Source organism: Amblyraja radiata, chromosome 4, assembly GCF_010909765.2.
Source record: "Amblyraja radiata isolate CabotCenter1 chromosome 4, sAmbRad1.1.pri, whole genome shotgun sequence".
Lineage (NCBI taxonomy): Eukaryota > Metazoa > Chordata > Chondrichthyes > Rajiformes > Rajidae > Amblyraja > Amblyraja radiata.
Window position 1 is genome coordinate 28,185,340 of NC_045959.1, and position 14,509 is coordinate 28,199,848.

At 39.4% G+C, this 14,509-nt stretch overlaps 1 protein-coding gene across 3 annotated transcripts in view; it reads right to left on the minus strand.

The window, feature by feature from the left end:
* Positions 1-14,509, minus strand: part of septin7 (septin 7) — a 122,652-nt gene that overhangs the window by 34,558 nt on the left and 73,585 nt on the right. For 2 of the 3 annotated variants that reach the window (XM_033019140.1, XM_033019139.1), the window contains exons 5-9: positions 9,370-9,470; positions 7,218-7,352; positions 6,518-6,635; positions 5,114-5,206; positions 1,195-1,291 (exon numbers count right to left, since the gene is read on the minus strand). In XM_033019140.1, coding sequence (XP_032875031.1) covers positions 1,195-1,291; positions 5,114-5,206; positions 6,518-6,635; positions 7,218-7,352; positions 9,370-9,470 — 544 coding nt within the window. Of the gene's footprint in view, positions 1-1,194; positions 1,292-5,113; positions 5,207-6,517; positions 6,636-7,217; positions 7,353-9,369; positions 9,472-11,512; positions 11,542-14,509 lie in introns of those variants that run through there. The other variant, XM_033019141.1, reaches the window with a different exon arrangement.

Below are 14,509 nucleotides of genomic sequence, written 5' to 3' on the forward strand. Positions count from 1 at the left end.
GGATTTGTTAATGACCACTGTCCACAGAAGACTTCATCAACAGAAATATAGAGGCTACACTGCAAGATACAAACCACTGGTTAGCTGCAAAAATAGGATGGCTAGGTTACAGTTTGCCAAGAGGTACTTAAAAGAGCAACCACAGTTCTGGAAAAAGGTCTTGTGGACAGATGAGACGAAGATTAACTTATATCAGAGTGATGGCAAGAGCAAAGTATGGGCGTGAGAAGGAACTGCCCAAGATCCTAAGCATACCACCTCATCTGTGAAACACAGTGGTGGGGGTGTTATGGCCTGGGCATGTATGGCTGCTGAAGTTACTGGCTCACTTATCTTCATTGATGATACAACTGCTGAGGGTGGTAGCATAATGAATTCTAAAGTGTATAGACACATCCTATCTGCTCAAGTTCAAACAAATGCCTCAAAACTCTTTTCAATCACCTGATCTGAACCCAACTGAGCATGCCTTTTATATGCTGAAGAGAAAACTGAAGGGGACTAGCCCCTAAAACAAGCAAAAGCTAAAGATGGCTGCAATACAGGCCTGGCAGAGCATCACCATTGAAGACACCCAGCAACTGGTGATGTCCATGAATCACAGATTTCAAGCAGTCATGGCAAGCAAAGGATATGGAACAAAAACTAAACATGACTACTTTCATGCACATTATATTGCTGTGTCCCAAACATTATGGTGCCCTGAAGTGGGGAGGACTATGTATAAACACAGCTGTAATTTCTACATGTTGAAATCAAAATGTATAAAAATGGCCTTTATTAAAATCTGACAATGTGCACTTTAACCACATGTGATTCTTTCTATTACAAATCTCAAATTGTGGAGTACAGAGACAAATAAATAAATGATGGGTCTTTGTCCCAAACATTATGGAGGGCACTGTATGTCTGGGTCCAATCTAAAGGCTGGAGCACTGCAAATTTAATTTCAATACAGTAGCAAGAAAGCGTGCCATGTCCTGGGTAGTAGTTAAGCCCCAGCCAATATCAGAAAGAATTTCATTGACATATTACTGCTAAAGGGAGCTTGGTGTATTGAAACTAGCTGCAATTCTTCTGCGACTACTGGCTACATTACTGATTTTTGGCAAACTTCGATCATGAAATGAACTATAGAAAGGCAAATTTCTCATCAAATTAAAACTTGACAATACAACAGGCAAAGTGACTTACCCTCTGCTACTCCCCAGGGATACTGTCGACCCCGAACACGTTTTCCATTTACCTCTATGGTAGTATTACTGCCCACAACAGCAAGAGGTAAACGATCCTAAAAAAGATTAACACAAAAATAGTTAAGAATAATTCACCAAAACCTAAAAGCTGCTTAAATTGGTAACTAAATAAATTCATCAAACAAATGTATGGGTTCCATTAAGTCACCAAATTTCATCCTGTGAATAAAAAGACCAGGTGCAATTTTAAAACTTAGAAAGGAGAAAAACAAATCAAGGTTATTGCTGATTTTAGATAAGCCACTGCTGGGCCTCAGCTGAAAAGTAAGGTCTCTCTTGGACATCACTTTGTGAAAGGCATCAAGGCCTTGAGAGCAGGGATTTAGTACAAATGGGCCGTGGGAGCTAAAATGACAACTGGAGAAACAAAGCCAAATTTCCTGAGTGCAGAGGTGGTGGTGTCTTGACCGAGGTGTTCTAAGCAACGAGTTTTATTAGATAAGGATAAAAAGTGTTCCTAATGACAAGCAGTAACCAGTGGATGTAAATTTAAGGTAGGAGAAAGATTCAATTAATTATCCTTTTGTTTTAGACACGGGTGCAAGCTCTTTACCAGAGCACCGTGAAAGTGCTTTTAGTTTTAGATTTAGAAGATCAAGAAAGAGTAAAACAGAAATGGTTTTAGTAGTCGGGTTTTGTATAAACAGGAAACTGCAGATGCTGGTTTACAAAATAAAGTGTTGGAGTAACTCAGCAGATCAGGCAGTATCCTGGAGATACTGAGTAACATTTCAGATCGGGACCCTTCTTCAGACGGACTTTAGGGGGGAGAGGGGGAGGGGGAAGATAAAATGAGAGAAGAAATTTGTGTATTTGATGTAAATGAGCAGCAGTTTCCAAAGGATAAAAGCTAATAGTTTTTTTTCATTGAACCGTTTTGCTGGCCTTGCAATAGTACTTTTTCATTTGTTTATAGTTACGATGTCATTGTTAATTGTCATTGGCAATTGTGCCCTTTCAAGTGTTATACTGATGCAATGTTCAGTTATCTGTTAAAAGGGAAACTTTCCAAAGAAAGTTATTTTAAACTGTTAAGCATTGATGTTAGAAGTGAACATTTTTCCAACGGACACGTGTTGCATTAGATTACAACTTTCAAAAGTAACCATTAACAATAAATTTTAAATGACACAGGAAACCACAACCATTTGCCAGACTTTGAATATGCACCCTGACCAAAGTGGCTGCTCAACAAAACACGACTGCTCAACGCACCACTGTCCTGCTTCCTCTGCCCTGGCACACTAATCCCTTGGGCAAGGAATTCCCTACCCATCCATTTGATTGTGATACTTTTTCCATTCCAAACACATGGCTTTTCTGCATCGCCAAGATCTGTGGTGTGACACACCACCCTACTACTGACACTTTGGGTTCTCTTTAATTTAAATGTTCGATTATTAATGTACAGATTTTATCCTTCTCACTGGGACACAAGTGGAGGATGTTTTCTCTTTCGAAGGCAGCAGCAAACTTGGCAATGAGCCAAGTGAGATTCTTCTAACAATTTTGAAAATGATCCGCAAATCCATATTAAATGCAAACCAAATGCAGTAATAATTTATTCTCGTTAAAATGTATTTACTTGGACATAGTGCACGTTAACCAAACTTAATTTTAGTTTTAAACACCATTATTTGGCTCTATTTCAAAGCATGCATGAACTAATTTTCACTCCATTGTATTGGTTTACAGCTCAGGCCCGTTTATCAGCCTTCAATTTTCCATCTGGCTTGTTACTAAAAATGCCATTGTTACAGCTGCTCCTTAGGCTTCCCGCCTGTCACCATCTGGCATGCCAAGGAACTAATCTCCCGGGATACAAATCTTTTGCAAACTCAACCGTATCCATTGAATTTATGTTTGGGCTGACTTTTTAAACTAAAAATATAGCGCAGTTTGAAGGCTGGCTTGTCGATGGAAAAAATGAATTGCGTATTTATTATAAGATTAAATATTTTTCACATTTTTATCAAATAAATGCAACTACATTTACAAAATCCTCTAGCCAGATGTTGCAATATTGATTTGTGATCAAACTGCTCCTCCTTAATGTTTGGGACAAAGACCCATCATTTATTTATTTGCCTCTGTACTCCACAATTTGACATTTGTAATAGAAATAAATCACATGTGATTAAAGTATACATTGTCAGATTTCAATAAAGACCATGTTTATACATATTGGTTTCACCATGTAGAAATTACAGCAGTGTTTATACATAGTCCCCCTTTTCAGGGCACCATAATGTTTGGAACACATGGCTTCACAGATGTTTATAATTGCTCAGGTGTGTTTAATTGCCTCCTTAATGCAGGTATAAGAGTGCTCAGCACCTAGTCTTTCCTCCAGTTTTTCCATCACCTTTGGAAACTTTTATTGCTGGTTATCAACATGACGACCAAAGTTGTGCCAATGAACGTCAAAGAGAAGCAGGAATAAAACTGCCGTCAGCCAAACCTCAGGCTTACCAAAATCAACTGTTTGGAACATCATTAAAAAGAAAGAGAGCACTGGTGAGCTTACTAATTGCAAAGGGACTGGCAGGATGGCAGAAGAATTCTGTCTATAATAAATAAAATCCCCAAACACCTGTCCGACAGATCAGAAACACTCTTCAGGAGTCAGGTGTGGATTTGTCATTGACCATTGTCCGCAGAATACTTAATGAACAGAAATACAGAGGCTACACTGCAAGATGCAAATCACTGGTTAGCCGCAAAAATAGGATGGCCGGGTTACAGTTTGCCTAGAAGTACCTAAAAGAGCAACCAAAGGTCTTGTGGACAGATGAGACGAAGATTAACTTATATCAGAGTGATGGCAAGAACAAAGTATGGACGTGAGAAGGAACGGCCCAAGATCCAAAGCACACCACCTCATTTGTGAAACACGGTGGTGGGGGTGTTATGGCCTGGGCATGTATGGCTGCTGAAGGTACTGGCTCACTTATCTTCATTGATGATACAACTGCTGATGGTAGTAACATAATGAATTCTGAAGTGTATAGACACATCCTATCTGCTCACATTCAAACAAATGCCTCAAAATACATTGGCCGGCGATTCATTCTACAGCAAGACAATAATCCTAAACATACTGCTAAAGCAACAAAGGAGTTTTTCAAAGCTAAAAAATGGTAAATTCTTGAGTGGCGAAGTCAATCACCAGATCTGAACCCAATTGAGCATGTCATTTATATGCTGAAGACAAAATTGAAGGGGACTAGCCCCCAAAATAAGCAGAAGCTAAAGATGGCTGCAATACAGGCCTGGCAGAGCATCAATAGAGAAGACACCCAGCAATTGGTGATGTCCATGAATCGCAGACTTCAAGCAGTCATTGCATGCAAAGGATATGCAACAAAATACTAAACATGACTACTTTCATTTACGTAACATTGCTGTATTCCAAACATTATGGTGCCCTGAAATGGGGGGGAGGGGGGGGGGGGGGGGATTATGTATAAACTCTGCTGTAATTTCTACATGGTGAAACCGAAATGTATAAAAATGGCCTTCATTAAAATCTGACAATGTGCACTTTAACCACATGTGATTTATTTTCTATTACAATTCTCAAATTGTGGCGTACAGAGGCAAATAAATAAATGATGGGTCTTTGGCCCAAATATTATGGATGGCCAGAAAGTAAATCCATAAAGGTCAATGATTGCTAATTGAAAACATTTTTCAAAATCTTACTTGAAAACCACTATAAATATTGCAAGGTTTTGCGTTCTATTAAATGTCCCCATTTATTTCAAGTCATGCTTCCACCGTCTTTTCTAGGGAAGCTGCTACACATTTCAACACAAATAGGCAACAAGAACCCAACACTGTTATTGATATCCCACCTTTATCTTCTTTACCAACTTATTTTCTTCTTCATCATCTGTTTCCGGGAATTCATAGATCTTTATTTTGTGTTCTAGGATTTCTTTCATCACCTGTAACAGAGCAATTAATGGAGCATTACTCAGGTCTGCACTAGTGTGTAAGTTCATCGGATAATTCAAAGAGCTAGCAAAAGCCCAATGATCAAACAGCCTTCTGCTGAAATGTACATTTGAATAAAAACATATTCAGCTTGTCAGCAACTCTGTGCAGTTGATTAAACTCATTTCAGTTTGTTAATTCCCTGAATGTTTGCTTGATGACATCTCTTCAATATTACAATATATTGACCTACCAAAGATTTCAGTCAAACTGGAATTGCTTTTCCCGCAGAGGAAATACAGATATTATTACAATCTACATTGTTCAAAAAGTTATTACTTTGAATTTGATTTTAATTTACTGGTTGGGAGGACAATTATATTTTGGTAAAATTACATTAAAATTGAGTAAACTGCTTGATGCCAGAAGGCTGACAGATGGCCTAGTGCAGGGGTCGGCAACCAACGGCCCCCGGGCTGAATGCGGCCCGTAACCCCAAATCATCCGGCCCGCAGGCGTTTTTTTTCCCCCGTATTTATCCGGCCTGCCGACTTCCGTCATCTCCGGTACCTCCCGGGCCCGAGGCCGCGGCGACGCAAGGAGGCCTGCGCTGGCGACCGCAATGGCGGAGCAGCTCTGGCTGTATCGCATCCTGCGCAAAGCCTACGGCACAGCCACGCACCTTCTGTGTCTGAGCTGCACTGTCGGGATTGGGGTTGTCAATCGACCAGGGACGAATGAGTGTGAGTATTTGAGCCACTGCCTTCAGGACAGAGCCACGGCAATGGTCCGTAGGTACGCCATGTTCGTGAGCGGCCATAACTTGTAACTAGGGGCCAGTGCTCCTGGTCCCGCCTCAAAGGGGAGGGATCTATGTGAACAGGTGATTTGTTGCCTGTCATTCGGGGCGGGATCCATGTGTACACGTGATAGATGTGGCCCGCCATCCGCTCACAGACATGTGTCCGGCCCCTATGCAGAACATGGTTGCCGACCCCAGGCCTAGTGGATGAAAATTTATGATATTTGATGTGACCATAATACCGTGAAGATATTTATTATTCAAATTTAAGGTAGTGATAGCATCCATTCGATCCATCTTCTCCAGGAGAGGATGAAGCACATTTGTGTTGATTTAATTAATTGAAACGGTACAAAATGGTTTTTCTGCAGCCGCTCATAAAACAAGTCTCAGTAGCCAAAGCAACCATTTTGGCAACGAGACGTATACAATGCAGATTATCATTTTACATTAAAAACCCACACCCTCCAATAAACCTGGAGTAGGAAATGTTCTTAAAACCACGAGCCCATGTTCTCACCTGTCTCTTGAACTGTTGGCATTCTTCTGGAGTGAGGGTATCGGCTTTGGCAATGAGTGGAATGATGTTAACTTTCTCATGTAGGCGCTTCATGAATTCAATATCCAAAGGCTTTAGTCTGCAGAAATGTAACACCTAAATTGGTAAACTGCTTGTCCATTCAAATCTTTGATGGATGTTTAACAGATGATTCAAAATGAAAATCATCCATTGAGCAACCATTTAAAAAATAATACATGTCGATTAGATTAGGATTAGTGTCATTGGGTGGTTGATGGTTGTTGCACACTCAATCTCCATGCTGCATCTCTACAAATCTGAGTGCCAAATAAATTATTTCACATCCAAAAGTTTACAATTTGCCACTATTGATAATTTAACTACACAATTGAACTCAAAAGTATTCTCCAAATTCTCTCTCAAGTAGTAAATTGAAGCCAGCAGACTTCTTTGCTTTTCATTTACATGCACCCAAGAGCAGAAAAGTCAGATATGAAGGCCACATAGGCTGCAATATTTTGTTAAGAGGAGGATCAGCATGTTACAAATTTTTAACGGGTTATTATTGATTGATTTGTCAGTAACGATAAATATCAGTAGACATCAGACCACTGTAAAAACAGCCGAAATAAAATGGGCTCAAAACATTAAATATTCAGCCTTTAGAAGTTATTAGAACTGTACAAAATGTTTTACCAACCCGTGGCCTGAAGGAGCAATAAAGTATAAACAACAATGGACTCTGCTGTCTGGCATTTGGCGTCGGTTCACACGGGATTCAGAATTCAGGTAATCTTCAAATTTGCTGTCTATGTGATCGATGACAGGCTGCCAACTGGAAATCAAAATGGGTAAAACGATCAGTCCATTATGGTCTCAAACACAGAAACACGTAGGCAGATTGTTCTCCAAATCACAAGCATGTTGTACATCTACTGTAAGAAAAGTTTTCAAACTTGTACAGATGATTCAAAGTTATGGCAGTTAAAGTATCAATAGTTGCCCTTACGGATTTGGATACATCACTGCATTGATTGGGTTGGCAGCTGCAGACAGGCACTTTAACCCATTATTTCCCTAAAGGCCAACACCACCTTTCTCCAATGAACACTGGTCCATGAACTCCATCCTGTTCCTTAATATACCCACTTCCTAAATCTTTTCCTATCCACGACAAAATCTAACGTTGGCCTCCCACTCTGTAATGCAGTGGTTACCTGTGCATCTACTTTACTCTAATTGTTACTTTTTACTTTAAAACATGACTCTACAATTCATTATTCTATTAATCTCATCTCAGGTTTGTTCGTCAAAGGTTCAAAGATTAGGTTATTGTCATGTGTACCAATTAAGGTACAGTTAAACTCGAATTACCACACAGCCATACTAAAAAAATGCAAAACCCACAACTACATAAAGTTAACATAAACATCCACCACAGTGGATTCCCCACATTCCTCAGTGATGGAAGGCAATAAAGTTCAATCTCCTTCCTCTTTATTCTCCTGCAGTCGGGGCAGTCAAACCATCTGCAGTCGGGGCGATCGAAGCTCCCGCAGCTGGTGATCGAAGGCCCCGCGTTGGGGCGATCGAAGCTTCCGCTTCGGGGCGGTCCAAGCTCCCGCGTGGAGGTGGTCGAAGCTCCTGTGGCTTGGAGCTTCCGAAGTCAGTCTCCAACCAGGGACCACGAGCTCCACGAAGTTAAAGTCCAGAGGCTCCTGCGATTGCAGCTCCAAAGTCGATCCCCGACAGGGATCGCGAGGTCCGTGATGGTAAGTCCTGCAGGCTCCCACGGTTGGAGCTCCGAGGTCGATCCCCGACAGGGATCACCAGCTCCACGATGTTAAAGTCCACAGGCTCCTGCGGTCGGAGCTCCAACCGCAAAGGCCGCCAACTCCTCGATGTTAGGCCGCAGTGCAGACGGAGATACGATACGGGGGAAAAAAAAAATCGCATCTCCATCGAGGTAAGAGATTTTAAAAAGTTTCCCCTAACCACCCCCCCCCCCCCCCCCCCCCCCCACACACATAAAACAAGCTAAAGAACACTAAAACATTCATTTAACACATGCTAAAAAAACACCAAAGAAGGAAGGGACAAGACAGATTGTTGAGCGAGGCAGTCATTGCTGGCGCCACCCGGTGGATTTGAACTTTGTCCAATTTTTCACACTTTAAACCTTGTGATATGGAATTCTGATTTCTAATCTTAAACAGCCCTGCTCATCCATGACCTTGTGCTCACTGACCCTCTATTGGTTCCAAAATAAGCAAAGCTTTAATTTTTTTATTTCCATCGTCAAATTTTGCCTCATCCCTCAGATTTCTGTTTCATAATTTTCTTCATTGTAAACCACATAAAGTGAAAATTAGACCAGCACATTATCCATCTGCAAAAAATGATTCAAAATGAATAGCACAATTGAGGATGTTGTAACAATACAGAATGACCTTCAGTGTTACATGGCTGCATGACACACCTTACCTGGAAATAAAATTGGCAGATACAGCAATTACGATCCAAGTAATCCAATATCTCCTTTATATAAATATTATGGTAGAGATCTGCTCTCCATGCTATTTGATGCACCATTTGAGTGGCAGCGAACTCTGAACAAAGTCATAAGCAGTTGACCAGATCATGAATGCCCCTTCAGAAAGATTTACTTAGTTGTGAAATACTCAGTTAAAACGATAAATGCTGGAATCACACAGTTCTCGTGAAGTCTTGCATCTGAAATAATATGTTGGCTTTCTTTCCACAGATGCTGCCGGACCTGCTGTTTCCAGCATTTGCTATCAATTTCAGATTTCCAGCAGCTATTTCTATTCTTTTAAATTTTGAAAACTTACCAGTTACTGTTGTCCACAGCATCTCCAAATCCAGGAGTATCGACTATTGTGAGTAGTAGTTGAACACCGCCTTCTTTAATGAATACTTTTGACTGTTCAACCTGTAAAAAAGGAAATTGAAAATTGTAAAATTCCACAAAAGTGCTTCTATGGCAGAATGCTTAAGAAGCTCTTAACGAGATTCAGAGTAAAATTATTGACATTTGCTTCATTAAACACAGGATTGTGTCATCCCTTCCACTCAGTGTTACTACGTTTATGGAAACCAATTACTGATATCCTAAGATAGAGACAAAAAGCTAGAGTAACTCAGCAGATCAGACAGCATCTCTGGAGAAAAGAAACAGGTGACGTTTCAGGTCGAAACCCTCCTTCATATCCTAATTTGACCTGACTGACATAACCCAAGGATGCAGATTGGAAACTAATTTTCTTTCTTAGAACACAAAGTGCTGGAGGAATTCAGCATGTCAAGCAGAATCTGTGGAGGGAATGGACAGGCAGTGTTTCAGTTTGGGAACCTTCTTCAGATTGAGTACACTTAGCATTGGATGCAACACAGGTAAGGCTTTTTTTACTCCACAATATCACCACAAATTTTCCTGGGTCAATCTCATTCACACTATGGCCAAGAAAAATTCACAAACGGCTAAAGAAATTCAGCACTTCTGCAGATGCACCATGCAAAGCATCCAATGTGGAAGAATCACAGCTTGGTGTAGCAACTGCTCTGTTCAAGACAGTAAGTAATTACAAAGAATTGTAACTGCAGCCCAGTTCATCAAACAAAGCAAATCCAATTATACCGCTCACTGCCTTGGAAAGTAGCTAACATAATCAAGGACCAAAAATTCTGGTCATTCCCGCCCTACCCTCTCCCAGTGGGCAGAAGCTCCAAAAGGTCAAAAGTATGTGCCACAAGATCCAAGAACAGTTTCCCACTCACCATTATCAGACTGTTGAATGAGCCTCATACATTCATGATATATTTCCAATCTACATCTTTGCAGCCCTTGTTTTATCTGCATTTTCTCTGTAACTTTAACACCATCTTCTGCACTCTTTATTTTCTCCTTTTGCACTACACAATGCATTCATGTATAGTATGATTGTCTGGATAGCACCCAAAACAAAGCTTTTCCCTGTATCAACACCAATAACATTCTCACTTCTCTCTTCCCCTTACTGACTGGGCAGCGGCTGTTTTTTTTTATAAACAACAGTCCTTTTAGGACAGGTTTCCTTTCTGTGCCTAGAAGAATCACTGTACAGGATAACAGAAACTCTAATGGGATTAAAATGGATGTCTTGGTCCAACATAACCAGTGGGAAAGTCATGGGATAGTGAAACTGTCTTCAAACGGCAAATTTCAGATGCTACTTTTGAAACACAGATGCTCAAAGCATTGTACACTGAATTGGACTGAAGAGGACATTGCTTTGAGGAATTCCACCAAGCACTGACATGACTAGATTCCAACAAGTGCAATTTTTTTTTTCTGTAGCTAAGTCTAGCAAATAGAAGAGAACTTCTTGACCCCATGTTGGGTTTAATTTCACCTATGTGGGCGAACTACTGCTGGACTCCAAAACTATTTACTGTGTTGTTTGGTGAAGCAACAGTTGGGTCTGTTTAAACTATTCATCAGGCTATATCCAGGCAGCCTTCCATTTAACAGGCATATATCAGTGTTGTAACTACACTGCAGCTTAGCTTCACCTTGTAGCATCGATCTACGTGCAACCTGGCAAAATGCTAACAGAAGCCCATGATCTTTGCTGGGTCTAGTACACGTGCCAATTCTGAGTGAATCAAGTTGGTTGAGAAGTGGCATTAGCGATGTTCAAAAGGGAATAGAGCATGAAATTTCACTCCTCATCTCTGGCTGAAGATGGTTGAGAATTACATTTGATACATTTTCCAAGCAAATTAAACTAGAATCTAAATGGATGTGAACAATCAGATATTGACTTCCCTCCTTCTCCAGTATATTTTTCTTTACACTCCGCGCTATTTTATTCAGTCACTGCCGCCTGAATGCAATTACATGGAATTGGATGACCAATTGCAACAATCATTACTCGAGAAGTCAAATGATCACAAACAACTGCTCAAAATAATATTCAAAGATTCCATTTTAAAATAACTGTTTGTTTAAAGATAAACTGTCGGATAATTTGAAGCAGATAAGGTGGTGGAGTTTAGGTAGGTGCATGGACATGGAGAGATATGGATCACATGCAGGCAGATGAAGTTACTCTAACTTGGCATTATGTTTGGCACAGACTTTGTGGGTTCAAAAGCCAATTCCTGTTCTGCACTGTTCTGTTTTAAACGCTGTAGACGGTTGTACACCGATTTCCTGTCTTAATATTAGCAGAAAACGATCAAGATTCAAATCCAATGCACTTGTGTGACCATGTTTCACATCCTTGGGACAGCAGCTTCAAAACTCACACATAAAGCATCATATTTATAAGGCTGCAACTATTTATTGAATTGGAACATTTTTTCTCAGGTTATGGAGGATTTATAACTGAACCATTTATGAAAATGATTAATGCAACTATATGGTTACTGCACAATTCTGTCAGGAGAATATTCTGATGTAAAATTTATCACAAATTCATGAAAATTGAACCAGCAAATTATGTTCTCTCAAAAGTTGTAATGGAACATTTTATATCAGATGTCATTTCTTCACCACTGCAGAAATTAAATATCTGATAGTTTTTCAGAAATTTCAACCATTTAAGATAAAAAATGATGATGCTCTGCATTTGCTTAACAGACTGCAATTCAAGATTCCATCCTTCATTCACTATAGACCCGCCTTCCTGTTACCGCAGCTGGAAGTAATAAAGAGTTGAAGTATAAATAACATTTGCCAATCCTCTCACACTATGTGTGACACTATTGGCATAAAGTTCTAACCAGTGGGATAAGATACCAAGAAGCAATGTACATTGATATTACAAAAGTAAACATCCAATGTATAATTTACGGGAAACATGGAGATCTACAAGCTACATGTAAACATTCAAAGCAAGTTCACCAAATCCGATTGAGCTTTGTTGACAGACTATCCGCTGTGCTGATAAAATCAATCCATTGCAGGAACAAAATAGAGAATAAAAAGAACTTCAAAGTTTAAAAAAATCATTGTGCTAAATACCATTTTTTTCCAGAAATAATTCAAAAAGCCAACACATCTGAAATATGAAGAACGCTTCAAGACTCTGTTAACCACAGAAAGCCCACAAAATAGAGGAGCCCCAGAGTGAACTGCTCTTCATATACCGTGCCATTTAGCCAACTGATTTCAAATAGCTTTATTTTTGACACGTTAGCTGTAGTTATTGCCCTCAAACAGGGAGATAGATAATTATACTGTTTAAGAAGGGACTGCAGATGCTGGAAATCGAAGGTAGACAAAAATGCTGAAGAAACTCAGCGGGTGAGGCAGCATCTATGGAGCGAAGGAGAGATTATACTACTTGCTATCCATTATATGATATGAAAGAACCAAATATAATACCAATATTATTTATCTGTGCGATGAAACAGCAAAAGCAATGAATCAGGCAGGATATGGTCAGTTATCACAGGTTAAGAATCAGAAAGTGTCTTGTTGATGCAGACCAGTTAGCAAATCGTAACAACTTCCATTTCATGGGGATTTTACACCTGGAAGTTGCTTATTCAGTAGAAATCAAAGTATGCAGCATTGAACCAGTAGCCCACATTAAAAGATTTAACCATTAATCTTACTTTAACAAATTTACATTGCTGATGAGCAAATTTCCACAGATTTAGTTAGTGATTTAGTTACTTTGTTTTGGTTTGCACTATTTTCTTAACTGAAATTCTTTTTTGTTTGTTTATTATGTTATCTATTGAGTACTTACAAACTGTTTGTGCTGCTGCAAGTAAGAATTTAATTGTTCCGTTTCGGTACCCATGTCATTTAAACACTTTAATAAAACCAATTATGCAATTAAAACGATGAGTGAACCACGTTACACTCTGTCACACAATATTCAATGCTTACATTACTTGGATGAACATCCTCTCAGAAGCATTAGACCAGTCAACAAACCTCAAAACTGACTTAAAACTGCTCGAAACAAATCACATGCAAAACAATTAATCAAAATGTTAATCAGTTGCAATATGAGAGTAACAGAGTCATTTTGATTGAATTCTGGCTGCTGTTATTAGATTCATACAGCAAGAAGAAGCTGCCAATGTGTTTGTGTAATCTACAAATTACTGGGACAGTAATCAATGGCTGTGTTCAGCAGCACAAGAGGGAGTCTTTGAATCATGAGTGCAAAGCAAGTCTTGCATCACAAATGCCACAACACTTTCAAACAGTAGTTTTGCAACACAGCTAATGATATTTCACCCTCCTTACACCAGGATAGACTATTACTTAGATTGGTATACTGTGCTGAACACAAGATTTGAGTCATGGATCTTGATTTAACATTTCCTTCTTCCTCATCCCCCTGCCCTTCTTTCAAGACATTTCTTAAACTATGCAATATCCTTGACTCACTGGTTAGTTCATGGCCTAAAATCAGAAAATAACAATTTCTCCTCAACATTGCAATTTGATTTAAAATTAACAGCGTCCTAAAGAGTTTTGCAAATTCTCATTCCTTCCTTATTAGTCAACTTCTAAATAATTGTTCTGAATATTGTTTATGTTAGCAAGAATGTTTAATCCCCCACTCAATTTCCACAGAGGAGATTTTACAAAATCCTATATTTATCACGAAAGGTTTCTAAACCCCTACATGCAATGAGGCCACTATACATGGGGAAAATACAGAAAGCAGGAACAACTGGAAACAATCCAGAGAATGTTTATATAAACAACAGATTCACATAACAATCCCTGACCATATTCCATCATCTGGTTTTCACATCATTCCCATGAGAATCCTGGAAACCAGAGTCCAATTCTTAGCATTCCAGGCGAACGCTGTTCAAATCATAGCACTCACTACTATCATTTTACTTTTGTTAAACTGACATTACAATTTTCAGCCCTTCAGAATGTTTCCACTGCAAAAGCAAACACTTACATTTTTTAGATATCTTTAGCGAGTCAATAATAAAAGAAAATAGCTT